This window comes from Tympanuchus pallidicinctus, unplaced genomic scaffold (assembly GCF_026119805.1).
Source record: "Tympanuchus pallidicinctus isolate F22 unplaced genomic scaffold, pur_lepc_1.0 scaffold3, whole genome shotgun sequence".
Lineage (NCBI taxonomy): Eukaryota > Metazoa > Chordata > Aves > Galliformes > Phasianidae > Tympanuchus > Tympanuchus pallidicinctus.
Window position 1 is genome coordinate 49,577,071 of NW_026294747.1, and position 23,161 is coordinate 49,600,231.

Consider the following 23,161-nt stretch of genomic DNA (forward strand, 5'->3'; position numbering starts at 1 on the left):
TAAAACAAGTACAACCTAAAAGGCAGCAGGTTTGGGGTTTTTTTTTTGCATTTAATACTTTTCATCAAAACAGCACATTAAGAGCATTCAGACTGCTATGAAGTTACTGGGAGGAGCCTCATGCTTAAACACTAATTTTCATGTCCAGCTTTCTTGAAATAGTTCTGCCAGTACTGCACCACAAGGAATTTTCTGCATTTTGAAATATCTGCATTCTCTGAACATTACAACAGGTTATTAAAAAAAACAAAACAAACAACAAACAATCAACCAACCAACCAACCAAAAAAAAAACAGATTAAAAAAAAGAAGCAATTCAATCAACTCTTAAGCTGCTCCTTCAGAGAATCACATTTCATTGCTTATAGCATTGACCAGAATTGCTGATGGTGTACTGACAGTTGCCATGGCAAGTGGGTGACTGCGTGGGATAGCACGCATATAGCCAAGGTAACTTTTTATGCAACCCCCATGATTTAAGCAAGCATAGAACACCTTATGTGCTGCCAATGTAACAATAATCCTACATGACGTGACGCAGGAAAAAAATGTTATTTTATGTCAGGCCATGGCTCCTTCAGTACTCCCATTCATCTGTTTTCATGTCCAGGTAGTAAAGGATATTCTGTGCAAGCTTTACTGCTTGCTTTCTGGCAGCCTTACATCGCTCATCACCTTGTGGGTCAACAGCATCAAGTGCAAGAAGTTGTTTTGTAAGGAGTTCTTCCAATCGCATGTAATTTTTATCTGTTCTATTTCCATCAAAAGAAATCACCTCCTGCTGAATTTGAGACAAGTTTCCAAGAACAGTCCAAACTGCTTTATGAGACTGATGTTCTGCAGCAGTCTGCTCTGCGTACATCTGCCTTTTCCCAAGTGCTTCCTTTAAATCGATGTATGTTATGAGAGTTTGTACTTCTATCACAGCTCTTCTCCTGGCTTCTCTAATACAAGGATTTTTTCCCGGACTCACTTCATCTAACTGAGCAATTAATCCCTGCAGTTCTGCTTTGGATCCCAGATACAAATCAGAAGCATTCTCTGCTTTCAAAAGTAAAGAATTAACTTCCTTCATTTTCTTGCGGATTTCTTCTATTTTTAGAATGGACTGATTTTGTGCCAAATCATAAGCGTGAGTAGAATCCGCTTCTTCATCTAAGTCCAGGTATTTCTGCAATTTATTGATCTCTTCCACGACCTCCTTCCTGTAATTCCTTATTTCCGTACGACCGCAGACATCCAAAGCATCCAAATCAGCGACGAGGCCTGTGAGCACGCAGCCTAAATGCCTGCAGGTATCATTACTGCTCACTCCCATCAGAAGCGCAATAAGAGTTCCTCTCGCTTTGTTCACCTCACACATCACAGAGTTAATCTTGGAGACAGAAGGATGCGCATCATTAGAGAGCGGCAGGGAGAGCTGTCTCTTGGCGCAGCTCTCTATGATCTCCTGCACGGCACACACTTTGGTCAGGGTGCGATACCTCGCTTTGCGCAAAGAAACCTTCCCTCCGGTTTTCACCTGGGTGAGCCTCAGCACGATATCCTGGATGCCTTCTTCAAACTCCTCGTTGACACAGTTGCCTCCTTGGTAGAAAGGCGTGATCTCGCGCTCCACCAGCGCCTGTGCCTCCTTGAAGATGGCCTCGATCTCCAGCCGGCGCGGGTGGTTTGCGTTCTGCTCCAGCTCCTTCAGCAGCCGCTCCGTCTCCTGGGCAGCTCGCTTTCGGGCCTGCTGGATGTCCCCTTTGCCCTCGGTGTCCACGGAATCTATCTCGAACAGCTGCTTGGTGAGGGACCTCTCCAGCTTCTTGTAGTCCCGGTCCGTGGACAACCCGCTGAAGACGGCCACTTGCTGTTCGATCTCTTTGACTTCTTTCTGTATTTCGTGCAACCGTTTAATGGAAGGGTGTTGGTTCCCCATATCCATGCTCTTCTCTCATCCGGCTTCAGACGAACTGCGAGGAGGGCAAAGAGAACACGGCGGTTAATCGGGTGCCGCGCCATCTCCCAGCGCCGCTGTTTACAACTTTCCTCCGGCGCTGCGGCCGCACCGACAGCCCTGTCCCGTCCGCGGGCTCGCACCGCTCCTTCAGCCCGGGGCTGAACCCGCTGCAGGCGCAGCGCTCCCCCCACCCCGCCCCCGGCCGCCCCTTCCCACCGCTCCGGCGCTGAAGGCGACGCGGCCCCGCAGGCCCCCCCGATCCCCGGCTCACCCGGCAGCCGCCCCCGGGCTGAGGCACGGCGGCCCGGCGCGGCGCTGCGCCACGGCCGAGCGGTAACGAAGGGCGCGGAGCCCGGAGCGCGGCCCCGCCCCGCAGCACCGCCCTCGGCTGCGGGGCCGCCCTGCCCGCGCGACATCGCCGTAAAGCGCGGCCGGCGGCGGGGGATGGCGGCTGGCGGCGCCGTGCGGGCGCTGAGTGCGGGCGGCTGCCGCTACGGCCGCTTCTCCTCTTCCTTCTCCTCCGGCGGGGAGGAGCGGGCGGTGAGTGCGCGTCGCGGTGCGTTTTAAAGCCGTGCGCGGCTCCGGGATGCGCGTGAAGTCTCGGCGTTGCTCGGGAACGGCGCTAACGTCGGTCATCCCGCGTGTTTCCAGGGGCCGCGCTTCCGTCCCCCCGCCGGCTCCCGCAGGGACTGGATCGGGCCCCCCGACAAGCGCTCCAACCTCCGCCCCGTCATCTTCTACGTGCCGCCCCGCGAGTCCCGGCTGGAACGGCGGCTGCGGGAGCTGCGGGAGGAAACTCAGGCGTGGAACCAGCGCTTCTGGGCCCGGCAGAACACCGCCTTCCAGCGGGTGAGTCCGTTGCCGCTGGGGGGCGGCCTCGGGCCGGGCTGGGCGGGGTGGGGGCGTTTAAGGGTCCCTTCTAACTCCAGTGACGCCGTGACAGGTCCTGTTGCGCTGGCAGCTTGTTGCAGCTTGTTGCAGCTTGTATCGAGACTGAAAGCAAGGACGCATTCAGTTGTGTTCTGCTTTCTTTTGTGATTGCACCGAAAGGTCTGGAGCACCTCTCCAATGAGGGAAGACTGAAGGAATTGGGCTTGTTTAGCTAGGAGAAGAGAAGGCGCTGGGGAGACCTCACTGCAGCCTTCCAGTGCTTGAAGGGAGCATATAAACAGGAACGGGAGTGACTTCGTACACACAGTGATAGGACAAGGGGGAGATGGCTTTAAGCTAAAAGAGGGGCAGTTTAGGTTACATGTTTAAAAAAAATATATATCTTTATTCAGAGGGCAGTGAGGTGCTGGCACTGCTACTCAGGGAAGCTGTGGGTGCCCCGTCTCTGGAGGTGTTCAAGGCTGAGTTGAGTGGGACCCTGGGCAACCTGGTCTGCTGGGGGGCAGCCAGCCATAGCAGGGGTGTTGGAGCTCACTGACCTTCCACGCTAAACTATTCTATGATGCTATAAGTTAAGAAGAATAGGAGTGATTCAGTAATTCATTATTTCTGAGCTTTGATCACCATATCCTCCCTGACCTTGTGAAGATTTTGCAAAAATAAAACTTTTAAAAAAAATTTTGTAGAACTGCTTTTTGAGTTTGAGAAAATGGTGAAAAGATAATTATTGTGTATACATCCAAATAATGACAGATTTTAAGGCTGCATGTTTTTCTGAACACAGAAATTCTCAGTTACATACTTTTGTTTTATCTTCACTGTTTGTTTTTGTAAGATTTGGATGTAGAAAAAACAAGTTAGTGGTACTCCACACATGAGTTGTGTGTGTTTCAGTAGGACACGTGTATGAATCGATTGATGCTTGCAGCTAGCAGGTTCATTGAATCATCAAATGGCTAAGGCTGGAAGTGACCTTAAAACTTACCTAGTTCTAGATGCCTGATGTAGGCCCACCAGCTCAGGCTGCCCAGGGCTCCATCCGAGCTGGCCTTAGGCACTTCCAGGGATGGGGCACCCACAGCTCTCTGGGCATTAGTGCCAGGGTCTCGCTACAGTCTGAGTAGAGAATTTCTTTCTAACATCTAACCTAAATCTTCCATCTTTTAGTTCATAGTCATTCCCCCTTGTCTTATCACTATCAAACTATGCAAAAAAAGTCTGTCTCCTTCCCAGTTATAAGCTCCCTTCAAGTACTGGAAGGTAAGGTCTTCCTGGAGTCTTCTCCAGGCTAAACGAGCCCAACTCCTGTAGTCTTTCTTCACAGGAGAGGTGATCCAGCCCTTTGATCGTCTTCATGGCCATCCTCTGGACCAAGTCCAAAAGGATCTAAGCAACAGAGCTTTATCAGTTTAACACAAAGTCAGTGTGCCTGGGAAAATGTTCTGTTGATGTTTCCAAATTTAGTGAGTGTTGTTTGTTATTTCAGAGGGTATTAGGCACTGGGCCGTTACATGATTTAAAAATAAAGGCTTACTTCAAGGACCGAATGCCTCAAATTCTAATGTGGAAAAAAAATCTTTTAGGAAAAAGAAGAATTTATCTACTCTAGACTGAAAGCCAAGGGTCTGGAAACGAGAGATGAAACAGGTTAGTGAGATCTTTGTACAGTTCAGGATACATTATGAATTCTGTTAGACTTCAGATCTTGCTAGTTATGTGCTGTGTGTTCTATGCCAAGTAATTGTTCAGAGCATGCATATGGAAAGTGAGATCTTCTGCTTCAGTGTTTGTCCCCTAATTCCTCCTTGCCCAGCTGGAGGTAATGTGCTGAAATCCTCTTCAAGTGATTAACCGTTCTGCAGCCTAAGGAAGAACAGGCTTTCTTCTCTTACGTTTCTTAACCCAGTGAGCTAGCTGAGCTGAACGTACTAGAGCACTTGCCTTCAGTGGATATTGTGGGTGGGCAGAAAAATGCATGCTCTTTCTTCAGGTCCACATTAAATTAATACAGTATTTTCTATGAGAGAGAGTAAGATAACCTCTGAAGAATAATAATGCTTTGGGTTGGAAGGGGCCTCAAAGTTCACTTCATTCCAGCCCCATTACTGCAGGCAGGGTTGCCAACCAATAATTCAGATGCTGGATCAGGTTGCCTGTGGCCCCATCCACCCTGGCCTTTATCAGCTCCAGGGACAGGGCATCCACAGCTTCTCGGGGCAAAGAGGCAACAGCTGTTCTTTGACCATCTTTGTCTGAGCACAGTTGCTGTAAAATACTTGCCTGAATAATTTATTATGTGAAATAGAAATAAGGATGCTTTCGTAATGTAGAGAATTGGCCATTGTAGTACAAAGCTGAACATTTTGTTTATAGAATAATGATGCGTTTGACTTCAGGAAAGCATCTGTACTGATGTTCTATATATCTCAGACCTTCATGTTCCTCTTCTGTTTATGTCCTAGTGATTGGTGTGTGATTGCAAAACAAATTAAATTCTGTTGTTAAGAAAAACAACTGCTTTGTGTGTTTTTTGGTTGTTTTTTTTTTTTAAATCTGAGAAGTAGAAGAGAAAATAAATTTCTACATCCCTTACGTTGACTGCAAATATTGGGTTGGCTCCTCTCACACAGGGCTGTATATAGATAAGAGTAATAACTGCATGCATGTACAGTTGGAATAAAAGTTATTTCTTATACAAAAGATTAATAGTGCTGTCAGCAGAACTGATTGAATATTATGACTAAAGCTGTTATGATGATTTTATCCCATAGTATGTTAGGATATTGTAATACTGATAAATAGCACACAATTCTATGATCAATCTTGGGTGCTTTAATATGTGTTTTTGGAACAATAACAAGTTGAATCTCGCAGTCTCTTCTCCCTCGTGTCCGTATTCTCTGGGAAATTCTAATTTGACCCTTGTTTTAGAATTGCTGTTGATGCTAAAAAGCTTTTGTAGGAAATAACAAAGTTGAGAATATTTGTTGGCTGTCCAGGTGCTACTTGTGTGCGGTAGAAAAAGATCTTCCTTTCATGTTCTGGGGGGAGAATACGTGTCTCCTTAGCTTCCACATTGAGCAATATGTTCAAATTTGTGCGTCCTCTCTTGTACTTCTGTACAAAAAGAGTTGCCTACTAAATTAATATATCTGACATACGAAAGAGCACGTGTACTGAGATAAGTCACTTGAAATTTATTAGCAGCAGTAGAAAAAAATGTATTTTTGACATTGTTTTGTCAGTGATGAATCGTGTTCTGCCTGTACTTACAGACCTCCTTGTAGGGAGGAAATTCAAGTTCCTAAGTGCTCTTACTGGCAGTGTTTAGACTTCAGCCCTGTGACAAATTAATGTTACTCAAGAAGTAGATGACTTTTTGGGAGAGCTCATTGGCTTCCTAAGAAAGCTGAGACTTTTATAAACAAACATCACTTTCATGAGTAAGAAGGGTTTAAGAATTACTGTGCTGGTTCCAACGTGCACTGTGTTTTTAATCTGCTGTGCTCCATTGATAAGTTTTTAATATGTAAATGTATGTGTTCAAGGTTATACAAGAAGCCTGTGAGAGCAAGCAGTCAGACCTAGCTCCACAATCTGAGCCTGGTGTTTTAGTCTGAAGATCTATCTTCACATTGTCATGCCAAAACTTATTTTCAGGCCAGAAAGTGACATTGAATGCAGAGGAAATGGCTGACTTTTACAAGGACTTCCTGCGTAAAAATTTTAGAAAGCATTTGCATTATAACAGGTATGTAGAATGTATTTATGTTGACATCATAGTTTAGCTAAAAGGTGTAGAGGATTGGATCTAACTTTGTTTTTTACCATAACTTTTTAAAACGAGCAGCTGAAAGTCTTATTTTGGAAAATGGTTTATAAAGTGCTGCTGTTGGTGCTTGACGTGAATTTGCATTGGCATTTGACTTTGCTGTTTATTGTTGATTTTTGTGGTGTTAAGGGACAAGATCAATTTTATTTCTCCTGTGGCATTGGACCTTTTGTTCCTGCCAATTGAAAGTGGTAAATGTGTGAGTAAAAAGACGGCAACTTTAGAGTAACAGATTCTACTCAACTAAATTGAGTAAGGACTAGTAAATGTGATTTGCCTCAAAGGAAAATCATTTAGTAAGTGTATTATTATTATTTTTGTTATTATTTTGCAAATATGCACTCAAGATGAAGCTGAGTACCTTTGAGTTTTATTTGTGTGTGGCAAAGCCTTTTTGAAATGACCCTCTGTGCTCATCCTGAATAGAACTTCTGCTGCAGTTGGGTGCACCCACATCCACTCACCTTTTCATGTCTGCTGTGTTGTTGTCACTGTTTGTACACGACTTGATAAACTGGACTGGGATTCTGAAACAACTGGAGAATGACTTGCAAATACACATTACCAATCTGCAAATAGCTTAGTGGAGAGAAGGAAATAGGAAGCAGGCAGAGGATGTTACGCAACCCAGTTAAAGTAGTGCTGTCCACTGCATGTGAAACCAAAATGTCATTTCTTCTCTGTATTGGAATGAAAGACTATTGGGCTCTAAGGTCACAAATGTTCTCAGATTCCTGATGATGTAACATGAGTTAGAATTCTACTGTCACTGTAATTGATCTATGAAAAAATGCAGTTTAGGGTTCTTTGTATGTATTGTGCATGTACAATAGAATTGTTCTTACAGTAAAGTAATAGCATTTAAAACAAATGAATGTGTTTTGCCTGGGAGTGGAGGAAGCAAAACCAAAGAGTTCAGGCTGTTTCTGAAGGTGGTGATCCTTGTTGCTGCTTTGCTACAACACACTGAATGACTGATGCCAAGTGCAACTGCACAGCCTTGAAAACAGTGGAGCTTATAGGCATTCTTTTTTTTTTCTTTTCTTTTTTTTTCTTTTCTTTTTTTTTTTTTTAAGGGGTCACACTTAAAAAGATCAATTTATGCATTCAGCTATACACTTTTCTGCAGTGTTGTTGGCTGGCCTGAAAACTGGCTGCTGAAGTGTTAAAACTTCTAAAATTCAGGTAGAATAAAGACAATGGCTGTGCATAGACAACGAGAATATATGGTTCGGGGTACCTAGAGTGGAGATGGTCTTTAAAAAAAAGAAATGGGAAATGAGACGTGAAAGGGGAAAAGAAACAGTTGCAGTGTTAGCATGATATTTTGATTTAACATGACATTTCAGAGGGTAGTTCAGTGCTTCTTGTCAGCATGATTTTCACTGCTGTCCTTACTGAGAGGTTAATATCTCAGGTCTGTGCTAATCTGTACATGCAAGATTTCTAAAAGATATGACAGAAAATCTAAATTCAAGGTGTAATGTAATGTTCTCTGCTATTTCTACAATAAGAGTACTGTATTGCAGCTTGTATGAAATTTTGCAAAATAGAGGAGGGATCCGTGGTGGAAAAATGAAGGTAATCATTAAATTACTTCAGTTGGTAGAAGGAGCAAGAATTTGAAGCAAATGCCCAAAGATTAAAAAGTGGTATATTTACAATATTTAGAAGTCATGTATACCAAAAAGCAAACTTTGGTAATATTAAAGGCACAGTCTTTAAAAGGTGAGGCATTATGAAAGTGTTTCCTGTATTGGGTTGCATAATTAAACTTTGAAGTATGATTTTACTTCCTCTTCCTTACCCCTCCTTTCCCCCCCCCAAAAAAACCAACCAAACAAAAAAGGTGACCAGATATGCCCATTCCAACACATGCATCTTCACATCTGCACAGATACTACACACAGCACAGCACTGGTGGGAAATCCTTAAAAATGGCTTGATTCTGAAGGAAAGCTGGTCATCATAAGATTAAATCTTACCTGATTTGAAATGCAATTGGTTATGAAGTTACGTATTAAACTTCTTTGCAGTTGAGCTCTGAATAATTGTAGCCATATATTCCACATGCAATCTGTTCATTATGTGACTATCCACATCTGACATTTCTGAAGTTATTTTTCAGATGAGGAAAGTGTTGTCACAAAGAATGGAAAGTGTAAGTCATCACAAAGTTGTCATTTGTCAGTGCCAATGGATGTCTTAATATATTTATGTTCCTTTTTCTCTTCTTGTTCTGTGTGCTGGTTATCTTCCTGGCTTTGGAATCCAAGAGATTGGTATAAACGTAACTTTACTATCACATTTCTCATGGGCCAAGTAGCACTGGTGAGAGCCCTGAGGTGGCTTCGTCGGAGAACAACAAATGCTGGAAAGTGATCACAGCTCCATGAAGAATGTAGTGCTACCTAGACTGCCAAGGTGTGCTATTAACTTGCTAATAGTGATGTTCACAATCTGAATGTCCAGTGTAATGATTGCTTAGGTCTGTTAGACTTTGTGTAAATAAAATTTGCCTTTAGCCTTAATTCACAACCACTGTTTTATTATAAACCACCTTTTATTCCATGAATATCAAAATGTTTCCCAACGAAAACACAACTAGAAAACTCTTGAAAGCTTTTTTCTTTTACATTAACTGAAACAGGTCACACCTGGTTGTTGTTTTTTTTGGTTTGTTTTTAAAGCCACAGAGGTATACCTCATAAAACAAATGCCAATGTGCCATGAACTTAGGTCAGAGAATGTTATCACAGACTTCATCTGTATATAAAGACTAAATGCCTCACTTTGCAGCAGCTGTCTGGGGCAGAAGTAGTAGTATAACATAAATCATACTTGTTCCTTCAGTCATAAGTGTATATGCACAATTTGAATAATCCTTTTTTTTTTTTTTTAATACAACTGTTTTCCATTTTTATTGAAAGCTTAAGATACGATTTCGTATAATTTACTAAAGCAGTAGAGCCTGCTGTAATCTTGTTTTCTTTATAAGAAATGTGCCTCTTGGACAACGGTTCCTCTAACCTGTGATTGTTGGAGATTTTATCTGCTATAAAAAAGATGCATTGCCAGAAACTTAATCTTTGTAAAGAAGGAAAGTGATGCTTGGCTGTATGAGAAGAACGTCATATTCTCACCTGTTTCTTCACTCAAAAGAACTTGCTTGAGGGGGATTTTCTGGCTTCAAGGTATGCAATGTCAATTGGTAGGAAGCTGATCAAAGTGAAGTCTTAAAATGTTATGCTGTGTGTCTGTAATTTAAAGAAAGTTCCTTAACTCTGAATGTTCTCTATGTCTATACAGTTCAATGTAGTGATTGTTTTAATACTTACTAAGAGGATTCTATTATTGAAGCACATTTTTCTCCAGAGCCCTGCTGTAGGGAATGCTTTTGTTTTGGAAATGTGAACTCAATAGCCATTGACCCGTTTTTCATACCTAAACATGACATAATTTATTCATGAGGTTTTTCAGCGTGAGTGAAAAGTTGGCATTAATGAACTAATGATTCCTTTGGAAAATGAAATATTAATGACACTGTAATGGATTGTGCTGCTTCATACAAAGATGATGATATCATTGGGATTAAAATGCTCACTGAATTGTGGTTCTAATAACTGTGTTAATAGCAAATGATGCTGTCATTAATAGTGTTTGCTGAGGTGAAAATCAGTAGTAGGAGAACACTGTGAAAGCTATTTACTACATAGTACTGTAAAAGATAAATGTTTATTAAGAAGTTAGAAAATGATGTGTTTCTTAATGAAAATAAGTTCTTGAAATAGACTTCTTCTGGTGTATAATGTAGTTCTTCAGGGCTGTACATTAAATTGTATGTTACAACAAGTATGCTTTGATTGCAATGTGAATGTGCACTTCAATAAATAATTTTAACTTCAAATATGGAAGAATTATTGGAGAACATATGGTATCATTGCTGAAGAGCAGTGATCAGATCCCCGGTGTACTGGTAGCTGATAGTCCTATATTGTGATATTCTGCATGTGAGATCCCTAAGGTATTTTCTCACATGCTGAAGTGGGTTGGGGTCAATCAAAAGAACCATTTTCATCTGAGCTGCTCAGTTCTCTTAATGCAGACATTGCCTGCCTGCTGATCCAGCTCAGGAAGTTGACTCACAGCTACTAAAACTAATCCAAGGAGGAAAGTGTTGGATGTCAGTTGAATTTGTGTTGTCTCATTGTGCAGATGTAAGAATTTTACTAGTGGCAGAAGGGAGATGTGGAAATTTAGATGAAGGGTTTGGATTGCTTCTCAGTCAGCTCACAGTGGCTGTGAAATTACTTCCAGTCTTTATTCTCTTCTATTGACCTACTCCTTAGTATTGCCTGTAGAAATGCAGCGGGGAGCATCTTCAGTAGTGGAACCACAGCTATAAAAGTGTTTTCTGAATATGTATTATGTTGGTCACCCAAAGATAATGTAATTAGTGTAAATGGATTTTGCTCTGAGCTGCTTGTAGGTGAAGTTCATGCCTTTATGGGATTGACATCATTAAGGTTCTGTGTGGGATGCCAGACCCGTTCATCTAAAGCGTGTTGATGGAGTGAGGCATTTATCTGGTAGGTAAGTGGTGACTTTTGATTTAGAATATGTAATAAAACACTGTGAAAAGATGTTGTTAAAAATAAACCATCTGAAACTCTGAGTCTCGTTACCAAAGCCGCACACATTTACTAAGATAATTACATTTTCTGAAATGCTAAAGGCATTATCATTTTTTTTACCAGTGTTGCATTAATTTTAATATTTTTGCTTGACACTGAGCAGTTGTAGCAATGCCAGCTGCTTTCAGATAGTATTGATCATAAATCCTTTATACATCAAAGCAAGAAAGAGGAGCTCCCTTAGACTACTGAAAATAAATCTTTCCTGTGTCTAAAGGTCTGCTACAGTAAGTGAAACCAGTCAAATAGATCAAAGAGTGGCTTTTCAGTGCATGTTTCCTGAGTATAGGAAAAATGCAGAGGAGTGTTCTTATCATTTAGGTATTTAGCAAATCCTGTCAGAAGGAACAGCAGTATTTCTTATTTAGTAGCATCAGCGTGTGCCTTTTTTAATCCATCTCCTCAGTAAGTACATAATATAGCAAAAATGTTTTGCTAATATTCAAGTAATTCTAGATAGTTTGTATTGGGAATGGCTGTGTTCTGAGAATCTTTGGGTGTTTGCTAATCACTGAATTTCTCTACTGAAGCATTAATTTCTGTGGAATGTGAGAGGAGTAGGAAGAATTGTCAAATGGGAATTGACAGGCAGAACAGCTAAAGGTTGGTTTGAAGTGATCCAGCACCCTTAGGTATGACTGACAGGGATCTGAACAGCTTAGAATTTTTGAGATTAAATACAGTTCTTAATTTTATTGGGAATTTTAAAAATAGTGGAAGGAGTTACTGATTAACTGAAAATTGCTAGTGGAAGAAAATTTTGTTCAGAAGTCCAGTTTGTAATACAGAAGCTGACCTGCTCTGGCTCCGTTTCAAGGGGACTGTTTTGTATGCAGTGTTCAGTTTCCACTATTGCTAAGCAATCCTGCTATCTTACAGAGCAATCAGATTTAGCCAAACAAGGACTTACTTTACATCATGCACAGAGCCCAAGGGGCACTTGTTTGCATGAAGGCTGGCAGGTTGAAAAGTTTTCAAGAAAAAATACTATTTGTGTGGACCTGTAATATACATGAATTAAGTTTCACATTAGAATGTTACCCTCTGATGGCTGTAATCTGATTAACAGAACATTAAACTCAAAAATATTCAGGTTCAGTTCTTTAAAACAAAAAACCAATAAATATGAATTATTTTTCTTGAAAGTTTATTTCTTAATTTTCTTATTTCTTAATATGATTTTTAAGAAGATGGAACGTGATCCTCTTGAAATACTCATTAATATTCATTATTGTAGGAATTACTTCTTTGTGCTCTGACTTTGCATTCATTAACGGATTAAGATTAAGTATTCAGAGATTTAGTTGATTGATCTATTCAAGTGGCAGATGCTGTGGAAATGCAGCAGTACTTTTTGTTAGAAGTACTGAAGAAAAAATGACATTATTTGTTTTTGTATGATCTTATTTAAGAGAAACATTTTATAGTACTGCTGCTGTCAAAATCAGAGTTTTAGAAACTGTGCAGATGCACTGAAGACAAAGTCTTTGTTTCTTACAGCTGCTCGTGTTGTCTTAGTGGTACAAGCTGGATACACACTGGATCTCTTTTCTTACGCTCTGAAGGGGAAGGAAGGCACAGTGATTTTTCCCTGCTGATGTACTCTGGTCCTTATCCTTAGGGCTGGTTCAGATGTGTTCTCAGGAGGGCCTGAAATGGCAGGAGACAGCAGGAATGATCGTGAGCATTGCTTGGCTGTTGGGACTGCTGGCGAGCAATATAAGCATTTAACATAAAGATGAGCAGTCCTGGAACTACTTTGAATCAGCCATGAGTGGCAAGAGTTTCCAACAGCCCCCATGCTTGTCAAGAATTGCTGGCGTTCAGCAGTGCTCTGTTCACACAACCGCCTCCAGAGGATCTACGGATATGATTCAGCTGCAGAACTGGCTGTGATAACTTTCATCAGCTGAGCCAGAACACATCAACAGGCAAGATGCAAGTTTCAGAAGCATGAGAAATTCAGGTCGCTGTTCATACCACGTTGTTAAAGAACTTTGTTGACAAATTTTAGCTCCATCTTTGCTTTAAAAACAAACAAAAAACATCTCACCCCAGAAGACATCCATATGATGATTGATGTATGGCATACTTTGGCTGTTTTTAAAGAGGTCCAGAAAAATTACAGATTTTAATGTCTAGAACAATTTGAAAGATTGGAAATCTAGATTCCTTCTCCAATGAATATGTAAGAAAGTGTCTTCTGGATGTCTTTTATCTACCAAAATATTGCATATTTAATATAATGTCTGGAAATCCTCCAGTTTCCCTAGGCCTCATGAAATTTTTACCATGAAAAACAGGACAAAATACTAAGCTGACTATGATATGAGTAAATAGCCACAGGTGCTAATTTATGTTGAAGGAGAATTCGGCTCACTTCAAAGAAAAAAATCAGCTCTGCCGTAGGATATTATAGAGGAATTTTAATTGAAAGACAGTAAAAATTAATGCTTTGCTGCTTCTTCCCCAGTGCTGTTGGGAAAAAAGGGGTATATTTGGTGTGACACCTGGAGACTTGCCAAGCATGCTTAATAGTAACTACAGCATTGCAGCTATACATCCAATTGAATTAAGTTCCGCAGTCATAGAACTGAGTAAACCAGGCTGATGCTAACAGAATCTGACTGAAAGGTAGCTGTTGAACAGGGCATTTTTCCATCTTGGGAAGATTTTTCTCTGTCTTTTGAATCACAAGGTTCTCACTTTCTTTAAAAGCAGCAAAGAATCTTTCTATCTAGGGCCTTGAGTCTATAGGCATTATCCAGCCACCACTCAGAACCCAACATTCAGTTTCATCTGTAATTAATAATGTAATTTCAACCTTTAGTTCTTGCATGTATTTACATGTAAATTAGAAAGGCAATCTCAATTATTTACAGTATGAGCTTTGTTATAAGGCACTGCCCATTAGTTTTCATGAGCAAAAAATCAAAGGGAGAGAAGGGAAATCAAATTAACAGCGTTCCAGCCTCCTTGGCTGCAAAGTGAGTGGGTTGGGAAAAGGCAAATGTGTGAACTATCTTTAAAGATACTTAGAGTGCTTTCTGCATCCAGGCATTATAAACGTGGCAGTAATGTTGTTATGGTTTTAGAGTTAATTGTAAGGATGTGGGGCACGTTAAATTGCTGCTCACAATAGAACAGTTTACTGGGTGGATTTCTGGTCAGTGTTACATGCTGATGGAAGAAGATAGTTCTGTATGAGTCACAAGAGTTTTCAAATATATGGTCATGGTATGTTGTTGGCCCTTTGGCTGGTGGTAACAAGCATGGCTCTGTATAGGCAATAGATTTCACTTTCGTGGCTAATTTGTTCATACCAGCTGTTACCAAATTTCTCATAGTGTTTATTTAGGCATGTTTCAGTTCCTGTTTACAGTATGTTATTTTCAATAACTAGGGCTTGATAAGCTGTGTAAAACTGCACTTACTACTGAAGCAATTCCAATGTATTTTAAGCTTTCACTAAAACATAGGCTTTTAAACATTAGGAAAAAATTTTGTTAGAATATTACAGATTCAAAATCTCGAACGCTGCAGGTGGCATGTTCCAGCAATTCCCTGGAATTTCCCCACAGGACTTGTCACCTGATATGGCTGAGTGAACCATGTGTGTAACCAAAGTGCTCCTAACAGCCCAGCTGTTTCAGATGATGATGGGTTTGAGAGGACCCTTGTGACATAGATTTTTTTTTTTTTTTATTTTTCCCCTTGAAAAAAATTACTAAAAGCTCTACTTTCTGTGAACTGAATTATAAACAGCTGGCCACAAAAGACACAGGTCAAGGAACTGCTTTTAATTTCTATCTCCAGTTATTTCTTCTCTGAAGCAAAAGTCTAGCCTCAGAATATCTCTGATGACTGGCATGCTGATGACACAACTACCTTTTCCTTAGCCAGTTTCTGCATGGGTTGCTACTCATCTCAGTTGCATCTTGCCATTGAGACACAAGAAAAACTTTCAGAACACGATCTGATGCAGCAGTATTTGCCAGACTTGATGTTTGTCAATGAATAGCATCCCTTTGCTAGCACTTTTGTATTGGTCTCTTAAACACCAATACACGGATGTATGAGGAATCCCTCTCTTCAGAAAAAGAAATAAACAGCTACGAGGCTAATGTCCTAATGTAAAGAGCATTGAAGTATGGATGGGCTGGGTCAGAGATGGATCCTGTAGAGGTCCTGGGGTGAACTGTGGAAGCCGAGACCTTGAGATTGTCTGAATCGTGTGGGGAGCTGAGAAGAAGGCACAGAACGGGATTTAAAACCATTCTCCCCCTACCTCTTCTCCTCTGGGGGTACCAAATCCTCCTCTAGACTTTTTGGGGATTGTCCAGATCTGAGTTTTTCAAGAATACTTGCTCTCAGGTAGTTGTGATAGATGAGTCTGTAGAGAAAGAAACAGATGATCCATCGTGTAGGAGTGATTTAGCCCAGTGTTTAAGTCTGAGACTTGACAGCGGTGGTGTTTTTCTATATCATAGTGAACGTACAAAAGTGAAGAGCGTGTCTATGGCATGTCTTTGAACTGAATACGTTTCAATGGATTTCTCTATGATGTGGAAAGAAAAGGTTACATTAAAGCAGGTTTAAAAAAAATTGAAAAAAAGAATTAGAACTTCTGAAACTGAAGCAAAAACTCCTTACAGCACACGCTTGCTGCAGTAAGAGGAAGGCTGCAAGGAGAGCATTCATATCGAAACTACTAGGAATATCATCATTTCTCTTCCTGCACCTGCTCTATTTCCCAGGAGAGAGAGGATGAGGAATGAAATGCTTAGCACAGGCTGTTCTGTTTCCTATTGATTTCTAGAGTGGCTGTGCCCTTCTCTGCCCTATATACTGCATACCATCTATCTAGCCAAAGGCAAATTCACAGAAGCCATTTTCTGCAGAGACATAATGGGTCATTGGCCCAGAAGCTACAGAAATAGATGTCACACAGCAGAGACATTTCCATTCCCCCTTCCCTTGGGGCAAACTGTATTACCATAAATTTCTTGGTCCAGTGCAACTCAGTATGCCTTTGGTTTGAATAGCCTCTTAAGCAAAGCAAAGATGTAAAATGGGCTCCTATTTAAAAATAAATAAATAAATAAAATTGCAATCAACTTTGCTCGGATGCCAAATGCATTTTGTGTAGTTCTATATACAGTATTAGTTAAAGAGGAGAGAAAAGCATTTAAAAGAAGAATTGAAAGGTGGATAAGGGTTTGGCAATTACTACAGCATGTGCAGAAAAGGAATACATCAAGTGAAAGGGAGGTTATTAATAAATCAGAATTAGGAGCCATCATTTTCAATAGCGATCATGGCGCAAAATTGTAGCACGTTATGCTCAAGAAAGATGGAGCAAATGGTAGCAGAGAAGGGCAGCTATGATAATCAGGGAGATACAGAATCTTACAAGACTTCAATGGTTCAGTTTGTTTAGCCAAGCAAATTGATGGTCAGGAAGGGGAAAGGAATGCCAGAAATGCCAGATCTTCTAGACAGGTGAGTGGTGGGAGGACCATCCAGGAGGTTTACCCTGGGAGAAACATCCTTTCTCTGCAATGGTTTAAATAAGTGCAAAAGGGAGGTGTGACATTTGAGGACTTAGAAATGCAAACAGAGAAGAGGGGCTAATCGCTAGCAAGGGAAAACAGATAGAAAGACAACTCAATTTGGCACAGTATCTAAACGCATGAATTACCCTTGAGACAACACTGGCATGAGGTTCTCGGGCACAGAGGGCAAGATACCCAGTTGTTTTGCAATTCAGTTTCACAGTTATATTAAAAAACAAAAACTACTCGGAGGTCACGCACAGGCATACCCTGAGACTGGCATTTCTTGTGCTTAAGTGTATGCATGTAAGCATCAGAAAAGTGTAAGCATCAGAAAAATCACGAGTTCTTCTTTTTTTAAGTGTATATAAGAATCTTTGTGAGAGTAAAGAGGATACATCTTCCTTCCTTCCTTATCTTCATGAAGAAGCACTGGCTTACTAGTACTGAGAACAGTTTATGTCCCAGTCTGTCCCTCTGCTTAATGTTGGCTGGAAAGAAGAATGTCTTTCTTAGAAGACAGAGCAATTGCTGATTGGATGGAGGGGTAGTAAAGGCCAGTGCAGTTCCCTGTAGAGGCTGAAACCCACTTGCATGCAATGAATGAAGGTTCCAATCTAATTAATATCAAAAACTCTCTACTGCCAATCCTTAACCTGCTGGGAATTCAGATGCTTGAAAGTGCAATCTTGGGATATACTGATTCATACAGCAGGGAGCATTGTAATTTGTGGAAGGCTAGGATTCTCAACTCCTTGATCGTTTATTACGTTGAAGATCACAGAGGAAATTGGAATACATAAATATAGCTGTGTTGCTGAAGTTGTTCGATATTTTTCTTTATAGCTGCATTCATTGGCAGGAAAATTGTGTATCAGTTTCTAGCATTCATCTGATTAACTGTGTTAGCTGAGGTTCTTATGTGCTATTTGTTTTGTTTTGTTTCTTAAAAAAAAAATGTTTTGAAGCTAACTGAATGTCTTTTTAAACCTTCAGTATCTTTCGGATTTTAACAATAGCACTCCTCTGTAATAATGATGGGATGAAAAGAATTCTGGGTAGCAAAATGTTAATGTCCACAGCAAGCATCCTGCTCTCTTTAAAAAAAAACTAAAAGAAATTGACTACTGAAATGGCCTGTTAGAGCTGGATTACACTGCATGCTTTATTTCCTTGTTATTTCACTGTGGATAGAGAATGTCAGGGAGAAACATGCTGGCTTTCATTTGTTACACTTTCCAGAAATCCTTGTGACTGAAAAAAGAGAATTCACTTCCATGTAAATGAAGCTTATTGACTTTAGAAGGAGGATTGTGATCAGTGTTTATTTTACTTAGTACTTTAATGCCGTGCCCAACAGTGGGTTTCCTATGGCACGTTCAGGCATCTTGACCACGACAGTGAGTCAAACAAAATCCGGTCCTTTTACTCCCGAGTGCCTGAATTCCATCCTAACAAGGTTGCTCTGCATGCAGTAATTTGCAAATCTATACAAAGGAGTTAGGCTAATGCTGTCTGCAGCTGAGTACTTGACACTTTTGGTCTTGAGCCTTGATTTTTATGTTTCCTGTTCTTCATAAAGGACATTCTTGTAGGAAATATAAACTAAAAACATATGCAACTGTCAAGTGATAGTGATGAAAAGCCAGACAGGTTGCTGAATCTGGCCTTTCAATATTTATTATTACCAGGATGCTTTTAAACAGCACTTTAGCAGCAACTGAAATTATTCCAGTGAAATGCTTTATGGTAGCCCATATTTATAGAATGAAGTCATAGATATTATAGACTGTAAATTTAGACTTAAAAAACTTTTGTCTCTTTTGGCAGAAGGATCTTCTAAGGCAAGAGGATATAACAGCAATAGTAAAATAAAGTGACCTACGCTTCATAAATGAATCTGAACTTTTTTGCAGAGGCTTGCTCTGATTGTGGATGTCAGTCAAACTGAATCTTGATTTGCTGTGTGCATTTCTCACACTTGCACTTCAAAATATAAGAGTTTTTTCTGCTGCATAAGCTGAACTGTTTGATTTGCTCCGTCCCAATGCAAATTCCAAACTCTTTTATGGGAGAGGAGGGGAATGGGTATATTGAGAATAAAGAATTCAGAATTATAAATAACATATTTGGGGATTTTACTTTAATGCCCACTTGGGTGACTGCAGAAAACAATAGTGACCTCGTTGAACAAAGAATATTTTAGAGACAGTATGTCTAGGTCACTTCATCCTAAAAACAGGGCACACAGCGTAACTAGTTTCCTGGGACAAGATGGAAATGTGGGCAGCAGACAGCTTTTCTGCTGGAAGAATGCAGGTAGCTTATGGAGAAGGAACAAAAAAAACAAGATCCAGCTGGGGAGAAATGATGATATTTCGGGTCAGGCAGAAGCTTGAGAAGAGACACAGTCTCCTGTGCCTATTCCTCTTTGTGTGTCGTATCCAGAGGTAAGCAATACTGCACATTACTTCCTCTGCAATAAGCAGCCTTGCTGCACGATGCAGCTTGTAGTGTGTGCTGCTGATGTGGAAAATTGCAAGCATGCATATACATCATTAGGCAGCATATTATGAATCAGGGTCAAAGCTGGAGTAGGTGCTTTGTTCAAGAGATACTCATTTCCCTGGGGTAAGCAGCTAATTGCAGGAAATCTTTGAAAGCAAATGTGTGATAGGAAGAAAGCAATGAATATTGTTTATTCAAAAGACAGGAGGGGTTCCTTTGAATCAGTTCTCTTGCATAATCATGTAATTAGGGCATGTTCTATTTTTAATTAAACCTTTTGCATATTCATGGAAATTCTCTGAACTTGTGGACCAACTGACATAACTCTTCGTTTTAAAAACATGCATATGAAGGAATGCTTTTTCATTTTGTCCCCTTTCATATTACTTTCAGACACCTACCTACCACAATTACACATAGTTGGCCAGGCCACTTCCCTGTCAATACTACATTGCCCTTAAACCCCACAGGGACTCTCTGCTCAGGCATTCTGCAGCCTATCCATTTTTCCCTCACTTTGTTTTGCTGGGCTCCTCTGACTACAGCATGAGTTGTGATTCCTTCTTCCATTTTTCTTTTAGGAATCCTGCCTTCTCACCCCTGCCGTTCTGTAGAATTGTTTGATTGTTTCTTTGCAGACAAACAGACGTTAGCATAGCTTCCCTTATGTATTTCAGAATTCACCGTGCAGGTGAGGCTGCGCATTCTGATTCACCACTACATCTCCATGTTTCCATAAGCTTATGATTCATATCTATATGTACTGCAGGAGTTACACAGCGTTCAGATGATAATGCACCTTAATATTGTCTAGACATTAATAACACTTTTATAAAGTTAGGCTGTCACTGTTCCCCGATGATTCCCAACATACGTGGCAGTGCACTGTCATATTTAATGGCATTGTTCATCTCAGAACTCCTGTTTCTTCCACCTTTCTTCATTTCAGTGATTAACATGCACTCAATGGAACATAGATAAAATAGTGACCAGGAGGAGGCTAGGGGAGATCTTATTGCTCTCTATAACTACCTGAAGGGAGGCTGTAGTGAGCTAGGGGTCAGCCTCTTCTCTTGTGTAACTGGTGATAGAAACTAGAGGGAATGGCTTCAAGCTGCGACAGGGGAGATTTAGACTGGACGTTAGGAAATACTAGTTTTCTGAAAGAGCGGTCAGGCACTGGAGCCTGCTGCCCACGGATGGAGTGGAGGTGTTCAAGGAACGTTTGGATTTGTGCTGAGGAACATGGTTTAGTGAGTGCTACTGGTGACAGGTGGATGGTTGGACTGGATGATGTTGAAGGTCCTTTCCAACCTTGGTGATCCTGTCATTCTGTGAAGAGCAGGAGTGAAGTTAGAAGCTGCAAAGATTTAATTCTTGCAGCAACACCACCGAGTTCCCACAAAACTCTTCCATGTTACGCATACACCTGTCAGCAGGGATCTTTGGGGCGGCTCGGCGTGCACGAAGACAGGGATGCTGACAAGTACTAACAGCACAAAGCGGCACCCAGCCCTCAGCTCAGCGTTTGCGCTCCAGCTTTAGCCTAAGTCCCTCTCCCCAGGCAGCCCCAGGACCGCCAGAGCCCCTCCTCACGTCCTTCCCCTCCGGTCGGACGCAGGCAGCCATGGCGACGGCACTGAGGGGAGGCAGCGGACGGCTGCCATGACATCACGCGGGCGGGGGGAGCGGCGGGAAAGGAGGGCGCGCCGGGGCTGCTGGGATAGGGAGGGCGGCCGCCATGTCAGGCGGGGCGGGGCGGGCGGAGCGCAGGGCGGGGCTGGGCGGGGGGCGGCGGTAGCGGCCGGGGCGGCGGCCGCCTGCAGCTGTCAGCGCCCGCTCCTCGGGGGCCGGGTCGGGCCCGTCAGCTCCTCTCGGGAAGCACCGAAGGCACGGCGGCGCCCGCTCTCTTTCTCCCCCCCAACAATCCTTTTCCTTCCGCCCGCCCATCGCTGACATCCTCCTCTAGCCGCCTCCTCTCCCCGGGCTGCGCGGCCCCCGCCGCCTCAGCGAGCGCTGCGCACATCCGAGCCTGCAGCACCGAGCGGTGAGCGGGGGACGGCGGGCGGGCGGGTCGGGGCTTTCCTCTTCCATCTTCGCCTTTCTCCTCCCTCCCGTTTCTCAGACAACAAAAGGCTGCGCCGGCAGGCTGCGCCCCGCTGACAGCTCCGTCACCGCGCTCAGGCGACCCCGCAGCGCCGCGCGCTTTGTCCCCCCGCGGGGCTGCGGCGCCGCCGGCACCGCCCAGGGGAGAGCGGGCCGGGGCTGAGCGAGGGCCGCTGCGTGGGGCCGCCGCACGACGCGGCGGGGCGGTGTGAAATGGTGGAAGGAAGGAAGGGAGGAAGGAAGGAAGGCGGGGACGGCGCTGCTCGGGCTGCGGGTCGCCGTGCCGTGCTCCAAGAAGGTCCTCCGGCATCCTTGTGTAAAGTTAAAGGAGGTAAATCGGTAGGGGCGAGATAACGCTCATGCCTGACTGACCTCGTTAGTGCTGTCTTTTGGGCAGAGGTGAATTAGGAAGGTGTTTTATCCTTCTGGCTCTCTGCTGGTTTAGCTAGCGAGGTGTCAGGTCGGTACAGCCGCACAGCCCTTGTGCGTAAGCGCAGACCGGGGCACCGCGCCTCCTCCCTGCGTGCTGAGCGGGGAGCAGCCCGCTGCCATGGCCGGGGCGGCACCACCCAGATGGACGCCGCTGGGAGCCTCTGCTCCATCCGTCAGGTGCTTCTACGCCTTGCTTTTTTCTCCACGAAAGATTTCCTTCTGTGTATCCGACTTCATTGTACCAGCAGTGTTCGGGTACATGATCAGAAAGCAAAAGGAGCTGGGGAAAAAAAAGTGAAAGTTTGTTCTTACAGTCCGCTTTAAACAACAGAATGCTGAGCAAATGTCACTCGTGTTTTGTTGTTTTTTTTTTTTAGTCCTGCATTAAAACGCCTTGAACGAGGAATCTTAAAATGTTATTTTTGTGTTGCAAATGGCAGAAGGTTTGGTAACAATTACTCTGGGAAGCAATTGTCTGTTCCACTTCCCTTTTGTGTTTGCACTTCTCTGAAATAGGAAACATGCCCAAAGGGTGTGCATTGGAAAGCTAGAAAGGAACCTTCGAGATTTAAAAAAAAAAAAAAAAAAAATCAAAACCTTTTTGAATTCAGAATGGATTTCAAACTGCTCTAAAAATGGCTTTACTTTAATTGATTATGAATTCCAAAGCTTCAGCGAAACACGATAGAGGATATTATAACCCTGGGATTATAGAGACAATTGAAAGGAACACATTCAGCATTTACTGGAAGCAGAGAGAAAACTGATCTCTGCGCTGATTCTGAGCAGAAGGCCTTGTATTTTGTAGGGGGTTGCCATGATTTTTTGAATTTTCTTTGTGAACACATGGTTTAAGATAACCTTTTTGTGACACTTTCAAAAATGTAGAAAACTGCAATTCCAATTAGGTGAGCACTTAATGCAAAACGGGGTAGCAGAGTGCAGAGCACTGAAATGGGCAGTTAGTGAAGTCACACAACAATGCGGTATCACTCCTGCATCGTGTTGCAGTTAAAGTTTGGCAGCCTTTCTGTTTCTGATGGGTGGAGATCGAAGTGGACACTTGCACAAATGAGAAATTCTAACAACAGTGTCAGTCTGGTCTCCATTCATTTTCTAATCAAAGAAAAAAGAAAACACAAAGTTGTAAGTAATTTTAAAAGAAAATAATGCTATCCCCCAAACGTCTCATAAAGTT

The 23,161-nt window shown here is 42.3% G+C and overlaps 2 protein-coding genes across 9 annotated transcripts in view; one reads left to right on the plus strand and one right to left on the minus strand.

Moving 5' to 3' along the window:
- Positions 1–241: 241 nt before the first annotated feature.
- BAG5 (BAG cochaperone 5) lies at positions 242–2,328 on the minus strand. The gene is made up of 2 exons (XM_052694511.1): positions 2,217–2,328; positions 242–1,958 (listed from the first exon to the last, which is right to left on the minus strand). The coding sequence occupies exon 2, from the start codon at positions 1,928–1,930 to the stop codon at positions 578–580; it is 1,353 nt and encodes a 450-aa protein (XP_052550471.1). The 5' UTR covers positions 1,931–1,958; positions 2,217–2,328; the 3' UTR covers positions 242–577.
- A 44-nt stretch (positions 2,329–2,372) lies between these two features.
- The window catches only part of LOC128086198 (kinesin light chain 1), a 62,248-nt gene continuing 41,459 nt past the window's right edge, over positions 2,373–23,161 (plus strand). For 5 of the 8 annotated variants that reach the window (XM_052694502.1, XM_052694504.1, XM_052694503.1 and 2 more), the window contains exons 1-4: positions 2,373–2,485; positions 2,597–2,794; positions 4,420–4,483; positions 6,497–6,587. In XM_052694502.1, the coding sequence (XP_052550462.1) occupies positions 2,390–2,485; positions 2,597–2,794; positions 4,420–4,483; positions 6,497–6,587 (449 nt within the window). In that variant the 5' untranslated portion in view covers positions 2,373–2,389. Of the gene's footprint in view, positions 2,486–2,596; positions 2,795–4,419; positions 4,484–6,496; positions 6,588–21,206; positions 21,473–21,742; positions 21,863–23,161 lie in introns of those variants that run through there. The other 3 variants (XM_052694510.1, XM_052694507.1, XM_052694509.1) reach the window with 3 other exon arrangements.

Excerpts from the sequence above, each read along its gene's own strand:
- BAG5 (XM_052694511.1), bottom strand. The coding sequence starts at position 1,930 with ATGGATATGGGGAACCAACACCCTTCCATTAAACGGTTGCACGAAATA.